Source organism: Cyphellophora europaea (genome assembly GCF_000365145.1).
Source record: "Cyphellophora europaea CBS 101466 unplaced genomic scaffold supercont1.2, whole genome shotgun sequence".
Taxonomy (NCBI): Eukaryota; Fungi; Ascomycota; class Eurotiomycetes; order Chaetothyriales; family Cyphellophoraceae; genus Cyphellophora; species Cyphellophora europaea.
In genome coordinates this window covers 3,274,395-3,292,237 of record NW_008481808.1, presented here as the reverse complement: position 1 = coordinate 3,292,237, position 17,843 = coordinate 3,274,395, and the positions used below count along the sequence as shown (strand labels likewise).

General features: G+C 52.5%; 7 protein-coding genes across 7 annotated transcripts; 3 read left to right on the top strand and 4 right to left on the bottom strand.

The window, feature by feature from the left end:
* Window positions 1–212: 212 nt before the first annotated feature.
* On the top strand, window positions 213–1,143 carry HMPREF1541_02757 (uncharacterized protein; the record flags this gene model as incomplete). Its single annotated transcript, XM_008717112.1, has 3 exons — window positions 213–330; window positions 376–986; window positions 1,042–1,143. 3 exons carry the CDS (start codon window positions 213–215, stop codon window positions 1,141–1,143), a joined length of 831 nt encoding a protein of 276 aa, XP_008715334.1.
* Window positions 1,144–1,605: 462 nt separating this feature from the next.
* On the bottom strand, window positions 1,606–2,561 carry HMPREF1541_02756 (uncharacterized protein; the record flags this gene model as incomplete). The annotated part of the gene is made up of 3 exons (XM_008717111.1): window positions 1,606–1,959; window positions 2,016–2,490; window positions 2,557–2,561. The coding sequence occupies 3 exons, from the start codon at window positions 2,559–2,561 to the stop codon at window positions 1,606–1,608; spliced, it is 834 nt and encodes a 277-aa protein (XP_008715333.1).
* Window positions 2,562–5,178: 2,617 nt separating this feature from the next.
* HMPREF1541_02755 (uncharacterized protein) lies at window positions 5,179–8,201 on the top strand (the record flags this gene model as incomplete). The annotated part of the gene is made up of 6 exons (XM_008717110.1): window positions 5,179–5,514; window positions 5,578–5,752; window positions 5,812–5,883; window positions 5,930–7,400; window positions 7,451–7,945; window positions 8,006–8,201. 6 exons carry the CDS (start codon window positions 5,179–5,181, stop codon window positions 8,199–8,201), a joined length of 2,745 nt encoding a protein of 914 aa, XP_008715332.1.
* Window positions 8,202–8,616: 415 nt separating this feature from the next.
* HMPREF1541_02754 (uncharacterized protein) lies at window positions 8,617–9,570 on the bottom strand (the record flags this gene model as incomplete). The annotated part of the gene is made up of 5 exons (XM_008717109.1): window positions 8,617–8,888; window positions 8,941–9,037; window positions 9,090–9,166; window positions 9,213–9,327; window positions 9,376–9,570. 5 exons carry the CDS (start codon window positions 9,568–9,570, stop codon window positions 8,617–8,619), a joined length of 756 nt encoding a protein of 251 aa, XP_008715331.1.
* A 519-nt stretch (window positions 9,571–10,089) lies between these two features.
* Window positions 10,090–11,939, top strand: HMPREF1541_02753 (uncharacterized protein; the record flags this gene model as incomplete). Its single annotated transcript, XM_008717108.1, has 3 exons — window positions 10,090–10,174; window positions 10,248–10,913; window positions 10,969–11,939. 3 exons carry the CDS (start codon window positions 10,090–10,092, stop codon window positions 11,937–11,939), a joined length of 1,722 nt encoding a protein of 573 aa, XP_008715330.1.
* Window positions 11,940–11,963: 24 nt separating this feature from the next.
* Window positions 11,964–13,469, bottom strand: HMPREF1541_02752 (uncharacterized protein; the record flags this gene model as incomplete). The annotated part of the gene is made up of 1 exon (XM_008717107.1): window positions 11,964–13,469. One exon carries the CDS (start codon window positions 13,467–13,469, stop codon window positions 11,964–11,966), a length of 1,506 nt encoding a protein of 501 aa, XP_008715329.1.
* Window positions 13,470–14,460: 991 nt separating this feature from the next.
* HMPREF1541_02751 (uncharacterized protein) lies at window positions 14,461–14,829 on the bottom strand (the record flags this gene model as incomplete). The annotated part of the gene is made up of 2 exons (XM_008717106.1): window positions 14,461–14,582; window positions 14,694–14,829. The coding sequence occupies 2 exons, from the start codon at window positions 14,827–14,829 to the stop codon at window positions 14,461–14,463; spliced, it is 258 nt and encodes an 85-aa protein (XP_008715328.1).
* Between the last annotated feature and the right edge of the window lie 3,014 nt (window positions 14,830–17,843).

Genomic DNA, 17,843 nt, shown 5'->3' with positions numbered 1-17,843 from the left:
TCGCGTCTGCCTGCCAGCGCGTCCGTCAAGTTTGTCTTCTGTGCTTTGTGCTTTGTGCTTTGAGGACTGTTCCTGTAATTCTTCCATTCTCTGCGCGCGATTTTCTCCTTCTGCTCAGCAGCTATGCAAAAGCCCGAGTCCCAGTGTCCAAGTATCGCTTTCGTGCAGCAAGTGCAGATACTGCTCTGTTTTTGACATTGACCTTCAGCATCATGTCGAACTTCTTTGATCTGCCGGTCGAGATCAGGTTCATGATCTACGGCCACGTCGTCCGCGACGCAAAACTCAAGTTCCTACCGTCAAGCCCGATAACTGTACCCAGTGCTCAGCGTTCGAACATGCCGACCTGCACTGCCCTCCTCACCTGATCTAAAGCGATCTACGCCGAGTCTCGTCCTCTATTCTACCATGCCGCACGTCTCGACGTCACTGCAATCCTCGATGAAAACACTGGCGTACTTCGTGTACCGTCCACAGACACCATTGAAGCTTCAGGGAAAGGCGCAGTGATAAACCTCGATCCAAGCCTGCTGCAGCACATCAAGTTGGACCAGTTCAAGCTCGCCGGTCAAGGTACCAAGCAGTTCATCAAGTCTTTGACGAGCCTTCAGTCATTAACTTATACCGGACTCGACACTTATTTGTGTTGGACGCAAGATTTCTATGAATCCCACAATAGCACATGGGATCTTGACTCTGACTGCGGCTCGGACTGCGGCTCGGACTGCGACGGGGACTGCGGCTGTACACCTAACCCGTTCAATGAATTTCTCCTGGACTATCTGAAGATGGAAGTCAATGACTCCCCTCACAAGATTGTTGGTAGGTGCTGTGACCCCGGAAGTGCCCAAGACCACGAGGAAGACTGCTTAGGCGAGAAGCCCATCCGAAAGTTCGTCGCTGCTTGGGACTGGAATGATCGACCTTTCAAGCTTGTAGCCGAAGTTACTTTCGACGATTATGGCAAATCGGTCTTTGCGGAAATAGTAAGTCATGTCAACCCAACCACTAGCTCTCTACGCCGTCTGACATATGTTGCAGTACAGTATGGTCGACCTTGACTCCAAGATGATGAGAATCTTCTCAAGTCTGGAACCTGATAATGTTCTTGGGGAATTCAAAGTTGATGGGCTCAAATACTAGCAGGCCGCCCTACAGATGTCTGTTCCCGAGAATGCTCTGCAGAGAGGAACAAAAGGGGGGCGGAAATTACCTCTAAAGAGACAAGCCTATTGCCATCGTTAAGAGGCCAAATGAACCATGTCTCTTAACAACATCTGTAAGCCGAGCAGTGATCAGATCACCACAAAAGTACTTAGATAAACAAGGACTGCAGAGATACCACCAGGGGCAACTATGATATGAGTTCGTGTTCGCTCTCGGGGCCATCACACGTGGATCGCCGCTAGGTGATCAGGCCCTATATCCGCCACTGACGAGGCTAGTGCATGGCTTTTGGTGTAGGGATACCTATCCACATGGAAATTCGATGTTGACAGAGCATCTCCCAACGTTAGCGATAGTCATTCGTGCCAGTACAAAGGCTTAGTCTTTAATCAATGCTCCCTGTTTACGTTAGTCAACCCGTTATGTTTGTCACACAGATCAACCAACCTTCTGGACGGCTTCAGCATTGACTCTCATTCGCCTGGTTGGTTCTTCGCCGAGCCACCTCGGCTGCTCAGCATAGAAGCTGTCTTCAAACTCCCAACCATCACCACCTTCAATATAGATCGCTTTGCCGTTCATCTTGTCAGCACATTGAAGACCAAGAATGATACGTCCCACGGAATCCGGGGACTGGCAGTATAGCCCTGCATCTCTAAACTTTTCCGCTATGCCAACGATCATGGGTGTGTCGGTGACTCCTGGGCAGACGCAATTGACTCTGATTCCGTCTCTTTCGTAGACGATTTTTCGCATTGAGCGCATCAAGCCCTGGATTGCATGTTTCGATGTCTGCGAACCCACCCGGGTTAGAGATTTGAATCCAGTATAATGATGCCACCACTTACCTGATACATATACAGACCAGGACTTTCACGGAATGCATTCACACTCGACACTAGGGTCAAACTGCGGTTCTCCCCCGCGCTGACCCCATGGCGAAGAAACACGACGCCAATGCGCGCAAAATTCGCACTTCCGAGAACGTTCACGTCCAACACCGCCGTCGTAGCGGGTCCCTGGCCGACTGATTCAATCGTCAAGGAAGGATCGAACCAGGACCCTTGCTCGAAGATTCCAGCGCTAGAGACTGCATGGTGCACCTGGCCAAGCTTGTCATGGGCGGACTTGAAGAGGCTGTACAGGTCTTCATACTTGGTGACATCACAGTGCTGGAAGGAAATGCTTCCCTGATGTGACGACTCCTTCGAGAGCGACGAGACCAGTGCCTCAGCTTGTTGCGTGGCGATGTCGCCAAAGAATACGTTTGCCCCGGACCTGACGAGCAGCGTTGCTGTTGCGGCTCCTATGCCAGTTGCAGCTCTAAGTAGGGTCTTGAGCAGCCGCGTTGTGGCTGTTGGAAAGAGAAAGTGCTTACCCTGTCATCACAACATTCTTGCCTTTTAGGCTTGTGTATGTTCGTTCATCTGGGACGAATTGAGCCATGTTTTGGGTTCCCTGCAGGTTGGGTCTCTGGCGTATCTGTTGGAGCACGGACGGTCTGGCGCTTGAATCCTCGTTGATATGACCAAATGGATTATCTGGGAACGCTCCTCACTCAATTCTCAGACTTCAGCCAAGGGAATAGGGCGTTGAGATGTACAAGTCCGTTTGTACCCGAACCCGGCACAGCGGGGGTGACCGAGCGCCTAATCACGGTTGGCTCGGCTCATCAACCGCGTTTAGTAATTCCGTTAGCCGTTTATCGTGCAGTGCGGTCGGCAATCTTGAAACGCTGAGGATGGAAAATGAAATCGAGACTCGGTTGCTCTCAGCCCGTGTGATGTTGGACCCACGGCAAATTCTTAAATCACCTCTAAAAGCAAAAGGTAAAGCTACGAGCTCAGAGTATTGTCCATCGCACAGCTTCCTAGCGAGGACCCAACGATGCAGCTTCTGGAGCATGACTATGGGAGTAAGGCAGCTGTTTGCCGCATGCATCGCATTGCTCACATGAGGCAAGTCTCTAGAAGTGGATCATGGTTCCTGCATCTCTAATACTAGAGTGGACGAATGTAGATTGTACTTGAACTCAATTCTGACCTCGTGTCAAGACAGGCGAGGGACGCATGGAGGAGTATCGCTCATGCTCCAGCCTCCAGAAGATCTCAACGAAGAGCAAAGTGAATGTGCATTGGGCTAGGCATAACCGCTGCCGCTGGACGCATGTCTTGGGATTCGAGCTGTATAGTATGAAGCGCAGTAAGCTCATGGTATACCCATTTGCGACTCAGGATCGGACGCTTCGGGTCAACTCGCACCGGGACGGTAGTTCAAAGTTGTCCAAGGTGCGACTTATCGATGGATCATCCGCAATGCAATTTGTGCAGCAAAGAGACCTGACGACCTTCGGTCCACCTGCTGCACCCAGTTTCTAGATACAGCGAGTCTACTTAAACGAAGTTACAGGACCGAACCTGTCACTGGTTTCCTCGAAATTGCTTTGAGGGACAGGAACTCGTGCGGACCAGTACCAAACTAGGTTGCCAGGCTTGGGGAGGCCCGAAAATGTAAGTTAAGTCCGGCGATGTGCGAGACATTGAGCTTGCAGCACGTTGGGCATCGTTACTGTGATGCTGAGTCTCCACCACCGCCCGCTGCTACTAAACCTCATAAATACAAGAGGACTTCTAAGTATACAATAAGAAGCGGCTATCAAAGTAAGGACGCGCATTGAGTTCCACTAACATTGACTAGCATGGGAGCAGGTCACGCTATGTCCGGATTGGGAGCATAGAGAATTGTCCTGCTATTTGGTGTTCCTGAGGAAGATAGAGCCTCAACCACGTCCGGCTCTCGACGAGATCAGGATCCGTGGTCCCAGCCTTACCGCGATCGGCCCAGGTCTCGATCAAAGACTTGGCTACTTCGTAGTCACCGCTTTACCGCATGCGAACAACTTACGATGGCTCGGGGACTCGTAGCCGCGTAGGCTCCTGACTCCGAGAATCCATCAATTCCCCTGAAAGGAATGTATGAACACGGAACGGGAGTCACCATCCCACACTATTACGCCTGGGATGAGGCTGCTAAAATGGCCTGCCCGTGGACGTGGATTTTGACAACGCCCGACTACGGTGAGGGATTTTGCATACTGCGGCATCCCTTGCGTTGCACCTTGGTCGTGGGCGGCCTGGAACCTCACCGGTTAGGGTCAATTCGCGGGGCGTGGGTGAAGCAATCGCCCCGACCCTGGATTCGTGGCCTCGAAAATGCAAGAACCTTGTCTGTCACAGCAAAGCCAAGCCTCTCATCACACCGGAGTCCTCCGGCGCATTCAGTCCGCAAAAGCCACCTGTAACCTCGTCATTTGAATACGGTCACGTCCGCATGTAACGTTCAACTTCGTTACCTGAAGGCACAGTGGGAAGAGAAAGGTCAGCGCCTGGTCCGCGCGTGTACATTTCTGTAGCAGCCACAGGAAACCTCGACAATCCTTTCTCGAGCCTATCTGCCGCCCGTTGCATCTCTGCAAGACCGGGAAGCTAGGCAAATCATGTCTCTACTGGCCAAAGGCCTGGCCGCGCAATGGAAATTGAGCAGCGGCAGACTGCATAGATTTCAAACCTCCGACAGCCCGGAGGCGACTGTGAAGTGAGTCTATAGCTGCTATACCTGTAGTTCTAAACCTGACGCTGGAAGCATTATCGTGGTCCCAGAATTCGGCGTCAAACTGCCAGACACTCCCAGTCGGCTACCCAAAGCATGGAGGTGGCTCAACAGCCTCCTCTCGTCCTGTTCTACGGCACAAATCTTGTTGTTCGACATGGCATGTCCGACTCAGGATGATCTTTGGCCATTTCTCGAGCGTAGTGCCCTCGAACTCATCGAAAGCATGAGGCTACACGCCGTGCCCTGGCAAGTATGTGGAATGTTTGTCAAGACATACGAGCGGCGGCTAAGACTTGCCTCAGTTATTGGAACTCCCACTCGTATTCATCAGCCACGGGCTGGGAGGTCTTGTAGTAAAGGATGTGAGAACACCAAGACCCCTAAGCGAACAGACTAACCATGTTCCAGATGCTGAGCACGATTTACAAATACTACTATGATGTCAAATGGAACAGATGGATGCCGGTCCTATCTGGTGCCTGCTTCTTAGGCACGCCTCATTCGAGTGACACAGATCGTTCCAAGCCAAAACTGAATTTGATACTTCGAATGCTCAAATTGAGCACAAAAGTACTATGTTCGGCAGAAAAGCACTCGAGTGCCTTTCTGTCAAGTGTTTGTTCGCGCTTCAACGAGGTCGGCGGTGACATTGGTGATGATATGCGTATCATGTCGGTCTTCGAGGAGAGCAAAACCAAGATCCGGGATCATGTTTTCAAAGCCACGGCTGAAGTCGTAAGTTTCTAGACCGTGAAGGAACCTGCTGAAACTGCTGGAACTGCTGACAAGCGATAACAGCTGGTTGATCGGCTCTTTGCCGAAATAGGTGCTCGGCGCGAGATCCTGTTGGGCGCAGCAGCGGACCACAGGCTTATTTGCGACCTCTCAAACAGCCAGGAGGCACTCCAAGCTTTGAGGACGATGGTCAGAGACGCCCTTACCAAAAAGGACCATTTCGCAAGCCGAAACGAAGGTAGCCTTCCGCTTGCAGCAGCCTCTGGGTGATTGTGTATGAATACTGATAGAAAACAGTCCAGGAAGACGGCTCCAGCGGGTTTGAGAACCCGTGGGTCAGCACAAGTTCTGTCATCGAGATCGCGGAAGGTAAAGACTGCTTCGCCTCTGCTCACAAGGAGCTAATACTGTCCAGCGACCGACTGGCAGCACAATCTGCCGGTGCGATCCGGTCAAGCCACACGAGGCTCGGGATCTACCGAGCACCTCTCAGCCAGTTTCGAGCCTGTTCCGCCTGCGCTTGATGTTGTCGAGGACGGAAACCCCGTTTTACTGCCTTGTTACTTGCTGGACTCGTGGACCCGGAACCCTGCGTTCAAAGGCCGTCAGGAACTGATGCGGGAGATCGACCAGGCTCTCCTCCCAGAAAACCAGGATGTAAGGAGATTGGCCCCGTTCGCACCGTTATCTACATTCGTGCTTTGCGGTATGGGAGGGTCAGGCAAGACAGAGATTGCCACTGAATATGCATTTACGCGACAGCATCTCTTCGACGCGGTCTTTTTGGTGAATGCCTCAACTACGGCGAAGCTGGCTGAGAGGTTCTCGCAGATTGCCACTAAGCTTGGCCTAATCACCACGGAAGAAGCTATTGACCGGGGCGTCGCACGAATGAATGTTCTCAAATGGCTTTCAGACCCCAAACGTAGCATCAAACCGGGGCCTGACGCAGGCGAGGGGCAAGACGTGGAAGAGAAAGACCCCGTGAGGTGGCTTCTGGTATTTGACAATGCAGACGATCCACGTTTGCTGACGGACTATTGGCCGTCTGCAGGTTCCGGCTCAGTTCTTGTGACCAGCCGTGACTCTGTAACACAGAGGCATCTTGATGCGCCAAACGGTACGACCCTTGGAGGTCTAGCCGACGATGAAGGTGCTGCCTTGCTGCAGCAAGTGACGCACGAAAAGGACGAAAGCGCAGACTTTTCTGCAACCAAAGAAATATCCCGGCGCTTTCTCGGGTATCCTTTGGCTCTCAAACTCGTCGCAGCGATGCTGAGGCGAAGAGACCTTACATTTTCGGAGTTCTTGAGGGCATATCCAGCCAGCAAAGCTATCAAGGACCTCTATGAGCCCGGCTTACCTTTGCTACAAGATGCGTACGGGCACAACATGTCTACAGTCTGGTCCCCGCAAGACTTCAGTGCGCGTGCCCTTGATCTCCTAGGGTTCTTAGCGTTGCTTGACCCGGATCGTGTAGATGAGGAGCTGATCGTACACGCTATTTCAGCCGTCAAGTCACCTCATTTCTTCACCGATGAGGCCGACTACTTGGACGCGCGAACCGACCTTCTGAAAGCTTCATTGATCCAGAGAGACAAAACAGCCGGGCGTCTCACTATTCATCGACTAGTCCAAGAGGCTGCTATATTCCATTTTCCAACAGGAAGGCTTGGGACCATGATCAGCCTTGTGATCGATGTACTTGCGGCAAAATGGCCATACCCAGAAGATCGATATACTCACGATCCGGAATTGTTCAACGACTTTGAGACTGTTGCGCCGCACATCGCGAAACTGCAGGTATTGTACAATCAAAACAACTCTTTCAGCATGGACTTCCAAACAATGCGGAAGCTTTGCGAACTCTTACAGCAAGGCGGGTGGTAAGAGACTGCAACTCATTGTTCGACCTATATCTAATTGGTTTCATTAGGTACTTGACCGAGCGAGGCAATTTCGACGAGTCATTGGAGATGTTCAAGACCGCGCTCAGAATCTGTGAAACCTATCCGGACAAAATGGAAGAGCTACTAGCGGACTGCTTGTTCTGTATCGGCGATGCATTGTCTGAGACTAACGAACCAGCTGCTGCGCTCGAGTATGCAAAGCGACATTACGATGTTCGGCTGAATCTGGAGAAGGATAGGTCAAAACCGTCGCTGTATGGCGCACTCGCGTACAGCGAGCTCGGAAATGCTCAGATGCTTAACGGTCTGTTCGAGGAGGGCATAGAAAACTGCAAATCAGCCAGAGCCATCCAGTTCAAGGACCAGGAGTTCCTCGACGGGACATACTGGCCCTATTTTTCCACCATACAAATGGCTCTGTGCTTGTCAGCGCTTGGGCGCTCTGATGAGGCGGTGCCTTTGCTTCAGGAAACCATTGATTGGGGTATCAAGTTCTACGGGCCAAAGCCACGGACGTTCAAGTATGTCGAGTGTTGTCAAACCACGTGTCTCCTGTTTGAACTGCCTAACAAGTTGCACAGGCAAGGCTTTGCATACTACGCCCTGGGAAATGTCTACGAAGATCTTCAGCTTACTGATGAAGCATACAATTGCCACAGACAGGCATTGGATATCTTGTTCGATACTCGCGGCAAGCACTTCCATCGTACCGGCACGGCGTACCTGAAGATGGCGGAACACGCAAACAGGCTCTATGAGTACGAAGCAGCCAAGTAAGTCAAGACCCTCCATTCTGGATGTAGAGAACGTTGCTGATATGTGATCAAGCGTGTCGTTTCAGGAAGCGATAAAGACGTTCGGCGGCAGGAAACAATATGAGCCTGAGTACTGTCGCGCGCTTGCAAAATCCGCAGCTTTTCACTCGTCCATTGGCAATCAGGAGAGAAGCACAGAGGAGTGGAAAGAGGCTACTAAGTTACTCAACACCCGACGTCCGGGGCGAGACATGACAAGAGAGCCGTCTATGGAGGATTTTGATGGCATTGTTCTCATTTGGTCCAGGTGATTTGCGAGGCTAGCCAGCCATATATAGGATTCGGCGATATCTCCTTCAAGCTAGTAGAACCTCAAGTTGGCAGCACTTCGTTTATACCGGCGGACCAGACTTACCAGTCTGGTCATCACTGCAAAGTCAGAATGGTAGAGTCTTGCCGTTCCACTTGCGGAATTGTCCGGTATTCTCCAGCGTCATCTCATCCGCCAACTTGATCATGCCGCCCACTGAATCTTCAATTTTGGTGTTGCCCTTTCCCTTGGTCATACGAGTTGGTACCCAGCCTGGGTTGACGCTCATGGTCGAGATCTTGTGCCCTTTCGCTTTGAGCTCCTGGGCGATCGTCATCGTCACTTGGTTCAACCCAGCTTTGGCTACGCGATAGGCGATACATTCACCCTCGTCATTATCTAGTAAAGTCAAGTCAATCTTTGGATCCTGCCAGAGGATCGTAGAGCGTACCGCCGATTGAGCCAAAGTCAGAAGAGATGTTCACGATCTTGCCGGCATCACTTTTGAGCAGGTTGGGCAGAAAGTGTTTGGAAGTAAGGTAAGGGCCCTGCAAACGGTGAGTTGAAGTTGGATGGGCCACCGATGATTGGGAACTATACCACTGCCATGATTTGAAAGCGCTCCATCAATGACTGTTGCGAGTGTTCCAGCCATGACTCGGGATAGACGTGTACACCTGGCTGCGATTAGCAAAAGCGTACATTGGTCTCATGGCCACAGACCTCCATTGTTGACGAGGATGTCCAATCGTTCGTCTCCGTAATCTTTGGCCGCTTGTATGATTGTCTTCTCGTCAACGAAGTCAAGCGCCAAGATCTTTGCGCCTGTCTGCTTCAGCTGCACAACCAGTCAGAACATGAGAATGACAGATTGGCGGCAACGTACATCGTCCGCGCTCGCATCACTCATGCTGTCCGGACGAATGGTCCCGGTCACTTCACAGTTGAGAGCCAAATACGACTTCACAAACTGCAAGCCAATGCCTCTGTTGGCGCCTAGACATCCATCAGCATGGCGAGGAGTGGTCTGGAGATCGTGCGACTTACCAACAACCAATACTCTGCTTCCGGGGAGAGGCATGTTGGCCAATGAGTCTCACGGTCGGTTGCAGATACACAGAACAATGTGAGATAGGTCAAAAGTGAATATGGTAGAGATCCCAAGTAGAGTCTACTTCAGCCTGATTGATATAAGACCCGCAACGAAGAGTGCCCCGCATTTTCCGGCTGCCATGCCAGCGCGCCTGCAGCTGCACTGTTTGGTACCGTACCGTTATGTAACAGAACGGTGCTTGGGACGAGCCTCTAATTTCCGCCCTCACTGAGAATACTAGCCTCCGGCACATCAGCACTCGAATTCCTCGCTAAGACCAGGCGCAATGAGTCGGTTGAGAGAAACTAGCAGTTGCCTTCACATCGCGACTCAGCCTGACATGGCCACTTTTGCCACCCTTCGCCATCGAGAGGGCTGAGTGTGCTCGTAAAAAGTTTCTCCTGGACACTTGATAACAGGCCCTCGATCATGGGTACCCATCAGTTTCTTTGAATACGTTGTTCCTGTTCGGAGAACCTGCTTGACAGACAATCCCGGAGACCCCTCATGGCTTCAGCACCGGCTGATCCGACCGACGCTCAGACCGATTCAAATGGAGGTGATCAAAGGGATGATCGTGCTCATGAGCCTGGTACGTCACAATCACCGACACCTCACCTAATTTACATGATTCAGATCGTGCTAATGGGCGTCTTTTTGAGCAGTGAGAACAAGCGAGAAATACGGGAGCCTGATTCTGCAGCATTCGAAGAGAAGCAGGCTTCGTCATTATCACACAGGCCTGAACTATCGCGCTCTTGCAAAGTTTCTTGAGCGTGAGCCGCAGCCTGTGTCTCCGACTCAAGGAAGAACAGATTCACATGACTTTCTTGTGATCCGCACTTTTGCGAGGGAACGCGGCGAGCGTTCTACTCGGACTTACACAGCCAACGATGTGCACCGTTTCGAACAAGCTCCTTCCGAGAAGAACATCAGTAAGGTCATCTTTATGCGGGGTCTAGCATCGCGTGCCTGGCTCAATGCTCTTGGGAACCACTATCGCCTGGACCCAGAGTTTTTCCGTCGCCATCTCGAGTTCACCCCGTCTATCGACTATCACGACCTGCCGTCCGTCCCTTCGGTTTCCCGAAGAATGGTGACTATTCGCGTTTCCACGATATTCCGACGCCGCACTGCGTTGCCTCAAATCGAACTACAGCATGCCAGACAGGGAGAGGACCTTGCCGTCCGCAAATATCAACGTGAAGTAGACCGTCACGGAGGGATTGGAACTTCAATCGTTCGAGGCCTGTCGTTCCAGAACGAGACGACCTTTACATTGGAACAAGCAATGACCATCTGCGCCGTAAAGCAAGATGATGATGTCCGCGGTTAGTCCTCAATCTTCAGAACCATATCTATGAGAAGCGACTAATCACCGCACAGTCATCGTGTGGATGGATGCCGGTCTACACCTAGACTCCCTGAACGCGACTAGGACTTTGACAAGGTGCGGATCGGGAGATCTAGAATGTGCCCCTATCTTCCAGCACAGATACAAAATTGCCCTTCAGACATTCGAGGACGCTCCAGAATCAGGCGGCACCTTTCGCGAACCCTCGACTCAAAGCTTTGCCAATCTAGCTTACCATTACGGAGCGACCCTCGATCCGAAAGCGGTACCGCTCGATACGATATATGCACTGAGCGAGCTGTTCAGTTTCGCGGCCCACGCAAACTGCCAGTTGATGAACCTACTCCAGGCTCAGATCACGAAGACGACCAAATCCTTTCGCGAAGACATGGAAAGTGCTCTCAAAGAACTCGATTACCTACGGGAAATGGTCAAAGACCGACAACAGAATATCGCTGAGGTAAAATCTTGTATAGAGGGAAGAGGCGATCCGAAATGGCCCAGAGCAGACCTCGCGCTTGAAACATGTAAGACTTTGCTCACCGACTGGGACTACCTACATCGACGTTGTGAATCCCTTACAGCACAATGCACTGAGGGTGCGAATATGATCGCCAACGCAGCTTTGCTCGAAGAATCGAAGAAGAGCATGAGTCAACAGAAGAAGGTCAGCAAGCTGACCCTGCTAGCCTTTTTCTTCCTGCCCCTACAGCTGGCTACTGGGGTCTGCGGGATGAACTTCAAGGAGTTTGGCCAAGGAGAACGTGGCATTTGGTGGTTCCCAGTTATACTGATTCCAATCCTGGCAGTTGCTCTGATCCTACTATTCTGGGACGGACTGACTCCCCTCCTACGACATGACCAACGGCAACAGACGACTGCAGCAGAACAGGCAGAACATAATGGATCAGTGTCATTGAATATGCCCCAGACATGGGATGCGCCTGCGCCTGCGCCAAATACTTCGGCAACAAGGAGAAGCTCACGCCAAACCGGGGCATGAACATCAGGGTATCTTCGGGGCCTGCTAGATCTTTGCCTTTGCCCCTGCATCAGTCGAGTGCGTCAGACTTCTTTCCAAGGACTTGGTATCGAGAAACGTCAATGCTGCTAGCGCAAACGCTTCAGTTCCCGACCGAAGCGTGGGTTGTATCGCTGGCGCATACAGCGGCGAGTGGTTCTCGGGGATTTCATCGACTGTGCCCTTCCTTACAGCGTCGTCCCACTGGTCCACCGGCACACCGCCAAAATTCCAATACGCATACGGTATGCCATGGACGGTCGCTAGGTCGGAGAAGTCTTCGCTACCAGTATCGAATCGCATCTCCCAGGCGTCATGTTTGAAGTGCTCCCTGAAAGTGTCGTAAATTTTCCCTGCCGTCTCATCGTCGTTGACTGTTGGTGGAGACGAATCGTAGCGGGTGATGTCGGGTTTTCGCGGGGAGCCTGCAGCATCACATTCAGCCTGGATGACTCTGTGTAGCTCCTGTCGCAGAACGTCACGCCACTTAGGCACCGAGTGCCTCATGGTGAGCTTCATGTCTACATGGTCTGGAATGACGTTCTCGGCATGGCCGGCATGTATGCTTCCGATATTCAGTATGGCAAATTCCTCGGGGGGAACCTTCGTAGCTACAATTTCTGGCAGCCTGCTGATAATGTGAGCCGCAATGAAGATAGGATTGACAGCCAGATGCGGCTTGGCACCGTGTCCGCCTTTCCCATAAATCCTTATGTTGTAGGAATCATTACCAGCAAGAACAGCGCCCTTCTTTACCTGGACCGATCCCGCTTTGGTAGGCACGACGTGCTGTCCGAGCACGACGTCTGGACGAGGCACCTTGTCATACAAGCCATCTTTGATCATGGCCATGGCGCCGCCGCCGGCCTCTTCACTGGGCTGAAAGAGGCAGATCAACGTGCCATTCCAGCTCTTTGCAGCGGATTTGAGCGTAGATGCTGTTGCCAACAAGACTGCAACGTGCATGTCGTGCCCGCAAGCGTGCATCACGGGATATTCCTTACCATCGTCCCACCGCTCACGCTTTGTGCTCGCGTATGGCAGCCCCGTCTTCTCCTCGAGCGGAAGCGCATCCATGTCGGCGCGCAGCAAGACTGTCGGCCCAGGACCATTGTGGAGCACGCCTACAACGCCATGACCGCCGAGTTTCTCGATAACCTCGAAGCCTTGAGCGGCCAGGTGCTGAGCGGGATAGCGCGACGTGCCATTCTCTTGGCGGGACAACTCCGGGTTCTGGTGGATCTTTTTGTACGTGCTCTCAAAGGGTTCGAAATCGGGCAAGTTGTTTTCAACAACTTTGATGATTGCGCGAGCGCTCTCAACGAAGTGCGTCTCGCTCGACGACATCGGAAGTCTAATCTGGCGCACAACGTCGTCGCTTGGAGACAACGCCTTGCGAGTGAGGTCGCCTGCGAAAATGAGGCCAAGGATCGAAAGAAACCAAGGAATGATCGAAAATCCAATGCGCATGACTGGAGAAGTAAACTGAGCGTTGCGTCGCAGAGGCGGCATATTTGAGGGGCACCCACTGTTTGCCGTTTACATGGAGACGACTGTCCGAGTGAACGGCACCGACGCTGTCTTGACCGCCCAACGCTTGGGTGTAAACAGGGGGCGCAATGCAGGCACCCGCTTCACCCATCTCACCGCCTGAGGCATGGCCTCGATCTTTTCGTCAGACCAGCCAGAGTCGATGGGTATTGCGGTCATACGGTATGACAGCTCGTATTGGTACTCATACGTTATTACAGTTGGGCCCCACGCTAAGGAGCGGCCTAGCTAGAAGCAATTCACCTGCATCCATGAGCCTGCTGGGCGATCCTGCACGGCAATCCTGCAGGGCTGCAGTCGAGACATCAGCTGATGGCGAGACTGCAGGTATGCATGGAGACAAATGCAGACGAGCGTCGCGTTACACAACGTCCACAGCAAATACAAAAGACAAGGCAGACTCTGTTTGCTGTCCACCGCTCCTCTCTACCCCAAGGCAAAGTCAGCCTCACCCTGAATCTCCCCGTCAACTTTGGACGTCCAACTCTCTCAGACAATTCTACTTGATCCAATCGACTTTGACATAACCAAACATGGAGCGTCAGCCACTCAAGCAGCCATGGAAGGCTATCCTTGCTGAGGCCAACGTTGCAAAGCCCGCCACCAATGAGCAACCCAAGGCCCCTACCACGGCCGATATCCGTCTCCGCCTCGGAATCGACGCGAAGAAGTGAGCGCGGACCGGCTTGCATCGTGCCGGCTTGCCTTCTCTCTGGTTCGTGGAATCCTACATGATCATTCCCTCCATCATCGCCGCGAAGCTGACGAGCAAAGCGGACTACGAGTGGTTCTCGAAACCGGTAATGAACACAGGGAAGGGGGAACTCTTCGGGACGCGTTAATTATTCATTGCTCACTGCGATGTGGTTATGTATTCATTCGGTAGCAGCAATTCCAGTCTGTATTTGACATCGTGGCCTACAATTACAATTCCACTTTCCATTCCCCAATCTCAAGCACCCTCTTCTTTGGCCTCGTGCATGATAACAAGCCTCACCTCCACGCTCTCTCTCGGTGCCGTGACACCTGCGCCACTGTCGTTCTCCAACACAGCCGATGTATGCGGCGTGTAATCTGGTTCCATCAACAGCAACTATCAGTTTTCTGAGCACAGCAGACTTTCCCGAAATAGGTCCCATGGCGAAAGGATATCCCTTGCAAGAAAGTGTGGATGGGGAAACTCACAAGACCCCAGCCCGCTCGTGTCCGAATCCCACAGCACAAACAGGATCGACTCATCCGGCTGCTGCTCCTCCAACCAGTACCAGTCGCCCCCGGCACTCTCCTTGAGGATCACCTCCTCCTCGACGCGGTCGGGCATAACGTCGTCAACGGCCACGTAGTCTTCAAGGGAGATGGCCCGGCGGTCGCACACCACCAATGGCGCATTGTGGACCGGGCGGAGCGGACGCCAGAGACTTTTTTGTGTGTGGGGACCGTCAGCTTTTTTGGCGTCTCTCTTCAGCGGACCATGAGAGAGCACGAGCAGTAATTCGTGTATGTGCATGTGTTTGTTCGCTGACAAAAAAGCGTCTGCAAGTAGAGGGGGGGGGGGGGGGGGGGCTTACTTCATGATACGAACCCGCCATTTTCCTTTTTCAACCTCGATGGCTTCATCATCAGACAAATGAGTCTGCACGCGTTCGAGACCGCTTGCGTACGTGTAATCTGTGCGTGTGGTGGTCAGTTGCCGGTGAGGGTGAGGACTCTTGTCTCGTTTCCTGACGTACCGCAGTGGACCGCTCGTGCCGGCGTGCGCGTGTACGAGCGGGCATTCTCCAGGTCTTCAAGCGGCACGTCCGGGCTCTGCTCTGCTGGAATATTGCTTCGGATCTGCGGAGGCCATGTCAGCCGTCTGGTCGAGTCGTTTGTTTTAATAGCGCTTGTCAGGGGAAACAGACCCTCCAGTCGAAGCAGAAGACTCGGTCTGCATTCAGGGTTGTCTTGACGAGCTGAATTGCCTCGGAGAGATAGTCTTTCACCACGTCTGCGCCTAGCTTGGGATCTTCGAATTGCGCGAGGCTGGGCGCTGAGTGAAAGGTATGTTTGATGAACTGCCACCCACAAGTGTCGACGCTGAACTCATGCTCTCGGCCGCGGCCATTGATGAGCGGCACTTTGCTACGCTCCACGTACTGGCAGTTAGTTGTCGATTCCTCGGCGATTTCCGCAAAGTTTAAGAGCTTGTAAGGCTTCTCGGTGCGATATGTCGGCAGGTCGGCCAGGAATTGGAGTGACGCCGTTGCCATCGTTGAGCAGGGTGAAGTTCCAGAGTTCTCAAGGTGTTAGAGAGTCCAACGCTGTCGTCCCACTCTACCTCGAGTATTGCACTCTGGCAGGCAAAGTCTTGCAGACGGGGCGGACTGTCTGAGACGCATTGGCAGCCGAGGGTCGGTAGAGTGAACATCCGCCAGCAGGCATAGACCATTCCTGCGGACCGCAACACACTGACCGGCGCACCAGGGTCCTTTTCCCTTGTCCGTCGCGCGCGGATACGCATGATCAGCCGATCCTACAAATTCTAGACCCTGGTACGAGCCGTCGGTTACGAGCCGTCTGAAATCTGTTCGTGTGAGGGGATGGCTACACGTACGGCCTGGACTCCAATAGCGTCACTCTATCCTGGATCATTCTGGTCTGATATCACACCACACCGCACCAGAGTCATTGGGCATCATGTCGCTGCGAGCTTCAAGAGGCAAGCGACGGATCACCTTGGTCCTTCTGTCTTCCGTGAAACGAGCAAACACGGCCGGACCAAGTTTGGCACTCGACAGAGGTGCAGATGAAATGACAATGTCGACCAAGAGAAGTGGTAGGTGGTGAACAGACCTGGCTACTCAACAACCAGCCTCGCACACATAATCGATCTTTATGCTGCATCTTATTTGACAGAGCTTGCGTCTGACAGGTGCCTCCCAGCATACTGAGTGTCTTTTTCATCTCAGTCTATTTTAGCAGCTCACATCGTTCACAAAAATGATCCCGTCTTCCTATCAGGACCGGGGGATCGAGCAGAAAGGAGAGACAAGGCTGGTGTTCGGTGGACTTGTATATTACGAGTACGGCTACGGTATTGCTTGCAGTCTAGCCGTAAGTATTGTCAGCTACAAACCGATACGTAAGCTTACATAGTCCCACGCTAACTGTACCACCCTGGGCAATGTTGCATGAGTAGGCACCCTTCAAGTTCTCGATTCAGGTGCGGGGTTCCCAGCAGAGCCTCATTATGTGGGGACTCTTGAAGCCTAAGCCAATGACGTGCCAAGACAGTTATCTCAGGTTTCCGGGAACTCCTCGACGTCGCGCGCCTTGCCCATCGTATTCATGCAGCTGCACCAGCGGAGACATAAACCAAACCACGCGCAAGTAGGCGATGGACCTTGCAGAGTAGTCTGCGCCGCCGGATGCTGGCGCCTGGCCTACTCTGGTGACAGATGACCAGGAACTCTGCATAAGGCTCGAAAGGACGTGTCTCGGCCAGGCCGCGCTGAATCGATGACAAGGCCTGCGCTGACCGCTAAGATCGCCACTGGTTCCTCTCTGCGGAATATAGCCTTGAAACCGCCGGTCTCATAGGTCTGAACCTGCAGGGATCAGTTGATCAGGATTCGAGTTGCGTGACTAATCAGTCCGGGAATGGGCAAGACAACCAACAAACAGAGTCCAGCCGTGTCATGAATCTGGCTGCTCGAGTGACCACAGCATCCAAGGTGGGTGCAGGGTCGGTCCAGTGATGGCGAGGTAGAAATCCGTACATGGGTGCCGACTCATCGACCATAGTATCGACCGGTGGATAAAGCAGAACAAGACCAGCCTGAGTACTTCTCGGCAGGGGATTCAGCTGAGGCGGTTTGACGACGCCCTGACACTGTTGACATTGATCATAGAATGATCAAAGTGTATCTCATCTTTGAGCTGAGAAGATAAAACTTGCAGGAGTTAGACTTGCCATGGTTTTCTCGCGTTGGAAATGGTGCGCCCAATTGGTGGAACTATGGTCTGAGTTTACCTCCTTTTCAAGATTCGAGAGAGCATAGGTTCGGTTGAAAGAAGAAGAGAATCTGAAGCTAGAATCTGCTGCAAAGGATGTATTACGAGACTTAGCTCTGTAGAATTAGTTGTTAGCCTGACACATCTAATCGTGTTACGCGGGAAGTTGTTGCTACGGAGGATTGGTTTTCCCTTGAGAGGCCCGTCGAAGGGTTCGTGCATCAGTCGCACTGATCCGCTTGACTGACCACTGGCCCAATCCACCAGGCGTTGCTTGAGTTCGAACAGTGTCGTCTTTTTGGGCTGCAATTTGGATGGCGTAGAGCAGCTTCGGTACCCCTT